The 9,238-nt window shown below is 42.1% G+C and overlaps 1 protein-coding gene across 2 annotated transcripts in view; it reads right to left on the reverse strand.

Moving 5' to 3' along the window:
- The window catches only part of PTDSS1 (phosphatidylserine synthase 1), a gene marked incomplete at both ends in the record, with an annotated part of 29,445 nt that extends 20,274 nt beyond the window's left edge, over positions 1-9,171 (reverse strand). For both annotated transcript variants that reach the window (XM_080339025.1, XM_080339024.1), the window contains 3 exons: positions 888-932; positions 2,423-2,514; positions 8,993-9,171. In XM_080339025.1, coding sequence (XP_080195151.1) covers positions 888-932; positions 2,423-2,514; positions 8,993-9,171 — 316 coding nt within the window. The remainder of the gene's footprint in view (positions 1-887; positions 933-2,422; positions 2,515-8,992) is intronic.
- Positions 9,172-9,238: the final 67 nt, after the last annotated feature.

A 9,238-nucleotide genomic window follows, 5' to 3' on the forward strand; every position in this document is an offset into this window, starting at 1 on the left:
CCAAACTTCACAAGGAGCAGGAATCTTTAACACGTACTATCTAATCAACAGTATCTTCTCAATGTCAACAGATGAGTAATCAGCTACTTTGGGAGGCTACTTATTTTTAGCTATATAAGGTGGCGGGAGAGAGAAACATTCAGTCCTCTTAAAAAGAAACAGATCAGCTTTTAAATCAAATGTACCTAGTTCTCTGTAAATGTACTTGAAGCCTAGGATATGCTCTGTGAACCCTGAATTACTTAAAAATAAAATTCCTTATGTTTTTGCAATGTAATTCAGATGTCTAAGAAGCAGGATTTACCTCCGTAAGTTCCGTAGTTAATAGAACTGTTTTCCAAACTATTAATGCAACTAATATTTACAGGTATTTCCGCTGAAATTATAAATTACGAATATGAATATATACATTGAGAATATCAATAAATGTATGTTAAGCTACACAATGATACAATTTAATACACAAGCAATAGCATATTTTGCCAATAATGAAAAGAAGCACCCTGCTAAACTGGATTTAGTTAGAATTCAGACAGTAAATGCAGTAGCTATAAAAAATTTTTGGGGTGGGAAGAGATGACAGTAGGAAGGGCACGGGGGAGGAGATTAGGCAGCATAAACACAAAACAGAATTAAAACAGGGTATCAGAATGAATGATCCCTTTCTGCTGATTTAATTTACACCATCCTGACACAGTGTAACTACAATGATATTCTCAAACATAATTAAAAACAGATTATTAGCAACTGCTCAAAAGTGGGAGGGAAGTGACATTCACATAAGTCTGACACACAATTATGTTTCATGACAATTCCATTCATCTGAAAGTTAAAATGGTCAGTCTTGCAGAAGCACTGAAAGAGTCAGAAACACAACTTAAACTTACCAAAAACCATTCTCCATATTGCAGGGTGGGGGCGTGTAAAGGGTCCTGTGGGCAGTAAACAAAAAGCCTATTACAAGACAGTCACTAAGAAACACATAACCTATTTTTGAGTATATCTCAGACAAGGATTTGGCATGGATCAGTTCTCCATCAAACTATGTAATACACCTGAAGACTGGGGCTCTCTTAAAAAAAATATATATATGGCCATGGCAGATTTCAGAAAGGCAAAGAAGGCTGCCTGTTAGTAAGATGTAGACAAAATTCTCCATTATTTTGATGGAGTTGTTTCCAGAACAGTAATATGCTGTTTGCTGAGCAAACAACATCTCAGTTGTCACCTAAGGATCTCTTGATCTGGTTTCTGGCCCACAGCTCACACACATCTTGCTTTCAACTAAGTCATAAAATACAAATTTCCGTGTGTGAGCAAAGCAGCATGGTGCTAAGCCTTCAGGTGACCATGAAATGTTAGCAAACAGGCCTCCTAAAACTTCCAAACTGAGTATCACATCTGACAAGAAGCAAGAAACTTGTGCTCTTTACTTTAGAGCCAGTGATTAAACTGACTTTTTAGATTAAAAACCTCTCCATTAGTGTGAAGAGCAGAGAAGGTAAGTCTGGTGAAACTGGAAAACCTCTAAAAATCAATCATATATTTAGGTAGCAAGAAGTGGCTGAACAAATATTTTCAGCATACACTGTACACTGCTCTTTCACCACTGTGTGCATAAAGCTCATTCTTCTCTGACACTCTTTTCCAGGGATTTCTTAGTGAAAAGTAATGGATTTTTATATTTTTTTAAATGATTTTTAAACTACGAGAAAAATATGTCCCAGCTCTGAACTACAAAGCTGACGTGAGCACCATCACTATTTTTTCCTGAACACTGCCAATCCTGATGTAGTTCAGACTTGCTGCCATCAATAAGTCAAAATTAAAAATGAATAAATAAATGAAAATAGGAAGACAGCATTTTCTCCACGAAGTGTCACACATGGGTTTTTACCTTTTTGCACTTTCTGCTCCTCACACAATTACCAGAACTTTTGTTCAACTTAAATTTCTACTAAGCAACTGTGGGTTTACATTGTAATGCAACTTAGAACATTTCTAACTATCATTAGCTTCTGGTAAGGTGATTTATGTAAGGTGTCGCATCTCTCAGCATTTGTAGAATGACACTTTCGTTAAAACACACTGAGGGAGACTCCTTTTAAACATAATTTAAGGATCTGGCAGTATCATTACTTAGCAACCTGTGCTGAAGCTGCTCACCTGCAAATAGAGACACTGATTTGGAAAACCTGACTTCCTTTTAGACACAGACAAGCTATAAATAACTCGCATTTTACTGTTATCTCTGCTCAGTATGATTGCAGCCCATTTTTAGACTGCTCCTTAACATAAAGGAATTCAAAAGCATAAAAGAAAAAATACATTTAAAAGTGGTACTTTAATAAAAATAAAAACAAATATAGTGGCAATATAAATTCAAATGAAATGAAGTTTAAACAGTATAAACCTTACTTACCATTAGGAAAAGCTAGAACACTGATGATTAGAAAGAAGAAAATCACAGAAAGGATACCCCTCCAAATATTATCCTCCGGGACAGAATCATCCCTGAAAAGAGAGACATCAAAGTGTTAAAGACCACTATAAAGATGGAGTTAAAAGGCTCTGAAGATATGATGCTATTTAAATAAAGACTATACAGAAATAAGTATAAGAAATGAGCATGCTGGTTGTATAACAAGTCAGGATAGTAGCTGCACTGAATTATTTTCATTCTGCACTTCTGGGTATCCCTTTCTTACCAGAGAGATAAACATATAATCAATACACGTAAGCCATATGTATTGTTAGAGGTCACAGAATGTCAGGGATTGGAAGGGACCTCAAAAGATCTAGTCCAGTCCCACCACCAGAGCAGGAACACCTGGATGATGTTACACAGGAATGTGTTCAGGCAGGTTTTGAAAGTCTCCAGAGGAGGAGACTCCACAACTCCCCTGGGCAGCCTGTTCCAGTGCTCTGTCACCCTCAATGTGAATAAATTTCTTCTCATATTTAAGTGGAACCTCCTGTGCTCCAGTTTATACCCACTGCCCCTTGTCCTATCATTGGTTGTCACTGAGAAGAGCCTGGCTCCATCCGCATGACACTCACCCTTTATATATTTATAAACATTAATGAGGTCACCCCTCAGTCTCCTCCAAGCTAAAGAGACCCAGCTCCCTCAGCCTTTCCTCATAAGGGAGATGCTCCACTCCCTTAATCATTTTGGTTGCCCTGTGCTGGACTCTCTCCAGCAGTTCCCTGTCCTTCTGGAACTGAGGGGCCCAGAACTGGACACAATATTCCAGATGTGGCCTCACCAGGGCAGAGTAGAGAGCGAGGATAACACCTCTCGATCTACTAACCACCCCCCTTCTAATACACCCCAGGATGCCATTGGCCTCCCTGGCCACAAGGGCACAGTGCTGGCTCGTGGTCATCCTGCTGTCCACCAGGACCCCCAGGTCCCTTTCCCCTACACCGCTCTCTAATGTATCATTCCCCAACTTAGACTGGAATCTGGGGTTGTTCCTACCCAGATGCAAGACTCTACACTTGCCCTTGTTATATTTCGTTAAATTTTTCCCTGCCCAACTCTCCAGCCTGTCCAGGTCTCTCTGGATGGCAGCACAGCCTTCTGGCATGTCAGCCACTCCTCCCAGTCAATGGAGAAGTAATGACTAAACTTAATATAAGGTGGGGAAAAAAATCTTCCTGCTTTAACATTCACATAAACATCATCAAAAGTACTTTTACACAGCCAATGAAGACCTAGACCAAAAATTCTGGAAGCCTGGCTTCAATTCCTAAGTTTTCCTCTGTTCTTTCGGTGCTACTTGCAATCCCTTTCCCTTCCGTTGGCTTGGTCCCAATGCCAAATACCTGAAGTGAGTGCAGAGAGGGGAGAAATAATGATTACCATCAGCCTTTGGAAAGTATGATTACACAGTTTAGAATCCATGTGTAACAGAGAAGCCAAAACTTAAAAGAGCCAGGGAAAAATACCGACTTGCTTTCAGACCTATTAAGCTAAAGCTCTGAATAAAATATAATGTATTATTTGTGCTGCTGTCATATTATGGCCAGAGGAGAGACCTAAGAATTCAGTTTGGAATGCCAAGGCAAACATGACTGAGCTTTCTTTTCAGGCAGGTAGAATATAGTGCACAATGGTGAGATTAACAAAAAAGCCCAAACAAGTCTTCTAACCAGCAGTCAGCTTCTAGGGTACTTCAGTAATACAAACAGAAACAAACTTCAGACTACCATAATATGCACAGCTAATATTTCATAATGTATCCCCCACTACAACTCCAAGTTTTACTATCTCGGTAATCTTCACCTACTTAGGACCAGTTTATCTATTTAAATATATTCCTTTATTTATTCCCAGTCCACGATACCAAAAAAATCCCATCAAACTTCAGAGGGATAAAGCTCTTCCTGGCACAGTATGTCACATTTCTGGATGGTTCAGTAAAGAATCTGTGACAGCACAAATGCACTCCACAATAGATATTTGCTGCACTTACAAAATATTTCTCACTCTGCCAAATTATTTCCCTTTCCTTCAAAATTGAACCTTAACAGCTTCACCACAGACTTTCATCATTGAGAAGCATTTAAGCACTGTGTTAGCTTAACTGTATGGCAGGAAAAAGTCCACTGAACACGAATGGTTTTTCTGCAGGGCTCAAGGGTTCCCCACAGCATTTTTTTTTAAACCAGCTCAGCACAGATTTACCAATCATTTCCCAGCAGGTGTGCTGCACAGGCTGACACTTTACACCAGCTACGAACCCCAAGTTCCAGAGCTTGACTGTGGCACCCTTAGCAACCACAAGAGCCTCATGCCATCCTGTGCACTTCCCAGAGAGAGCCTCAGGCTGTGATGGCTCAGACAGCAAAGCCACGTTCCTCTTTTAACATGTGCAAATAACACACACGCACATGCTGCCACGAATGCTACCAAGTGCGCCAAGAAAGAAGACGTTGTGATCACATCACCTAATTGTCACACCACCTGATGTGGGTCCTCACCTTTGCACATCAGGATTCTTCACTTAGCTTCAGGAAAGCTGTCCTAGTCACATCAGCACCAATCCTCCGCAAAATTAACAAGTATTAACAGTGGTTATCAACAGTGTTAAACAGCACTTTATGCCAAGTGAGTGGTGAAGACATTTCATTTTGGCTTGCAGATACCTTTCAAAAAGGATAAACATCCAACCTTCTTGCCAGAAGCAGGTAAAAACAGGTTGGGGCAAGAGACTCACTATTGTGCCCTACTTAGGATAAGAATTATAGTGTTTGCCTGGAAGAGCTATTTTGGGAAATGCCAAAAGAAACATGGAAGCAAAATAACTGTTGGAGGAAAGACACCATCACAACAAGCTGCAATGAGGAAAATGTGCTAAATCACTCACTTAGCCTTAGGAACTTTGATGCTGACTTTGAAATGTAAGCATTCATGCAGTAAAAAGATTTCTAATGCTTGCATGGGAGGACAGATGAAAATTCTCTCAATTTAAACTCACTTTACTAGCACACTTTTCAATTCTGTGGCGTTTTGGAGAAGAAATAATAAAAACAACAAAGCACATAACTGCATAACCTTTTTCTCTCTCCTGCTCCTCTCCTTGCTCCAGAGCACTACATTACTAGTTTATATTTTTGTAACATGCCAATGTAAGTTATTATATCATGAATAAAAAAATTAGGATAATCAACTGAGGAAAAAAATAGCTAGGACACCAAATTTAGAGTGTGTTTGGGGAAAAAAATGTTCCATAAACTCCCCAAATCAAACCTAAATGCACAATAATCCAGTTTAATTGACTCTATTAATCAGGGGATGTGAAAAACAGCCCTACATCTTCATAGGTCTTACTCCTGCATAAACCCCTGCAACTTCACACCAGAAGTTACCAATCTGTCACCCTCCTCGATCCTGTTGTTCGCTGCACAAAATATCCCCTCCAGCACCCAGCTGCCCTCCTGCTGGCTGCCTCGGGCTCAGAGAAGGCCACATCCCTCTGTGTGGGAAGGAATAGGACACGGAAAGCTGAACCCGCTCCATGCCTCTGATCCAGGGCAGCCTGGAAGCAGAGCAGCCTGCGTCTGTCTCATTTAGCAGGAAATAACCAAGGCAGCTGCAGCCATTGACAAAAGCACTAGAAGGATGTGCTTTAAAAAACAGAATACCCTCTACCACCCACTTTAACATGGAGAAGTTAAACACATTCACGTTTCTTTTTCTGGATAATTATTATTACTGCTACTTGAAGATTACTGCTATCTGAAGTTCAGCTTCACCCTTATCTATCAGCTCCAAGACAGCATCAACTGCTCTCAGTGATCCCAAGGGAGACCTCACCTTCTGGTTTGGTACTTCCATGGGAAAAGCATTTTCTAAGTTCATTTGAACTCCCACATATTTCTGACATAAAACAATTATAGAAGAAACAATAAAGGCTTTAAGGGAAGTAGAATTTCCTCTGCCTATGCTGAAGTTCCTGAAAAAAAAAAAATTATTTAACAAGATCCGTATGAATGTATCATAGAAAACCCCCTGATTAACAAATTGACCAGCCACGGAACAACTGACAGCACAGGGGAAGAAAATAATCACTTCTCACACCTAACTGGCAAGCCTACAGCACCTTGTGCCCAGGAGGTAGAAATACAAACCCAGTCCCTAGAGACTCAAACAAATAAACTGATGTGAATAGAGAGACCAGACCTGGGAGCACACACTGCAAGCATGTGGGGAACTAGGTCCTCCCCCCAGCTTCTCAAAGGGTACATATGGTTTGGGTAGCGTCCCAAATAAGACAACAAAGGCAGCACTCTGGTATCACCCAGGAGACTTAGGAAACTTCTGCAATAGTTGGAAATAGCAGAAGGCAAGTGGGTGAGGGGAAAAGAGTAGGAGGAAAAAAAAAAAAGTAAAAGTAGCTTCCACAACCTGAGAAGAAGAGAAACCAAGAAGTTGAAGAGAAGTCTACCAGTACTTAAACACAGGAAGTGATGTAGAACAGAGGCAGTCAGAGGGAAGAAAATGAAACTGAAGAAGTCAAAGTCAGAAAGCCAGCAAGACAAATGGAAAGAAAAGCTAGCAGTCCTCCTGGAAAAATGCAAACAAATGCCTCAGAAGTGAAGCAATGTTGTTTGGGCCTAAAAGACCCTGTAATTCCTGAGTTGCTGCTTGGATCATCCTCTGCTTGAAAGAATTAACAGCAAAATTATTTTCCACCCCCAAAGGTGAGCAATCAATTCCATTAATCCTTTAGAACCATACATGGATGAGAATTCCTTAGTAACTCACAAGTTTGACCTAAATTAGCCCTATGATGACAAAAGTGATTGGGCACCAGGAGACAGGACAAGAGGAGCACTTGTAGCAAAAGTCTCTAATTAAACATTGTACCACAAGCACAGAAACACAGAATCGTCGAACTGTTTTGGCTGGATAAGACTTTTGAGATCATCAAGTCAAATTTTTAACCTAACACTGCCAAGTCCACCTCTAAACCATGTCCCTAAGAACCTCATTTACACATCTTTTAAACACCACCAGGGGTGGTGACTCCACCACTTCCCTGAGCAGCCTGTTCCAATGCCTGACAACCCTTTCCGTGAAGAAATTTTTCCTAATATCCAATCTAAGCCTCCCCTGGTGCAACTTGAGGCCATTTCCTTTTCTCCTGTCACTTGTTACCTGGAAAAAAAAGAGACTGACACCCTCGTCACTACAACCTTCTTTCAGGTAGTTGTAAAGACTGATAAGGTCTCCCCTCAGCCTCATTTTCTCCAACTACAGAGTTAAGAAGGGATCCCTGGGATATTCTACCTTAGCTTAGATCTTGTTACCTAAGTAGAACAAAGGATGTGTTCACCAAAAATATCTTCCTTGAGGGTCATACACAAGTTGAAACAAGCAAAGTCACACTTCAGACCATTTGCAGCTACACTATTTTAAATTTTCTTATTCTCCTTCCTCAGCTCAAGACAGGCTTGACCACTATTGTCATAACGGTGATAAAAACCATACGTTTGGATTTTCAGAATAAGATAGAAGATTACACACTGAACTGTATATCAGGCCTAGGGACAAATAATGATATTCTTCTGTCAAATGCACAGTTTAATCAACAAGGATGCTGAAATCTGTCATTGTGTACAGACAATATCACAGAAGTGTAAACAAGCCCAAAACACTAGCACAGCTCAGCTAAAACCTCTCAAGAATCAGTTTGCTCAAGGACTGCATGATTTAGCCTAAAGGAAGATGATGTCATCATCTTCTTCACAGCCCTTTTCAGCAGAAGGCAAAACAGAAAAAGTATGCACAACTTAGCAAAATACTGCAAGATACCATTCAGACTGCACTGCTATACCCTTTGTTTAAAAGTAAGGTTCATGGAAATAACTGTGCCCGTTCTTAGCTTTATTTCCATGAATGACTGCAGTGGCAAAGTCCACAGAGTTGCTCCTGTGGTGGGGAAAGGATGTGGCTAAGCACGTCAACACTGGGGTCTAAGCCAAGGTGTGATGGGCCTCACAAAGTGTGTCGTAAAAAAACGATGACAGAAAACAGTCACTCCTGGTAAATTATCTACTTGAGTGATGTCATTGCTAAGCTTTTTGATAGCCTAGTAAGAGCCATTGTTGGCAACTGCTTGAAACACACACTCATTTTGGTAATACCTTTAACAGAGAGCCACAGAATGATCAACAAGTTCTCAGGAAAGGCAGCAGAGGAGGACAACGGCTGTCCGAAGGGAGGGCGCCCGGGCAGGCTGTTCCCCAGCCCGCAGCGATGCAACAGTCCTGCCCGCAGCGCCTACAGAGAGTCACGGCCCCACACCGGCCCTGCTGTTAACCCGATCCCAGCAGGAACCGCCGCCCGCCAGCGCCGCGCTGCTCGTCCTTGACCCCAGGGGACCGACCCCGGCCCCAACCCCGCCCCAAGAACCCCCTTCGCCCCGGGCCGCTGCGGGCAGCGCGGCGGAACTCCGTGGTGGCGCCAGAGGCCGCGCACCTGGTGAAGGCGAAGGCCATGAGGCTAAGGATGGTGAAGCTGAGGAGGGTGATGGTGTGCGGCCGGTAGAAGAACTCCAACGTGATGTCCTCCACCTGCTGCTCATTGATCATGCGGAAGTGCAAGCGGTAGTTCACGTCGTCCTTGCTCAGGGTCCGGCTCCCCACGCACGACGCCATTTCGCCCCCTTTCCCCTCAGCTCAGCTCTGGCTCGGCTGGGCTGGGGTAGGACAGGACGTCGCGGCC

This window comes from Nesoenas mayeri (assembly GCF_963082525.1).
Source record: "Nesoenas mayeri genome assembly, chromosome: 2".
Classification (NCBI taxonomy): Eukaryota; Metazoa; Chordata; class Aves; order Columbiformes; family Columbidae; genus Nesoenas; species Nesoenas mayeri.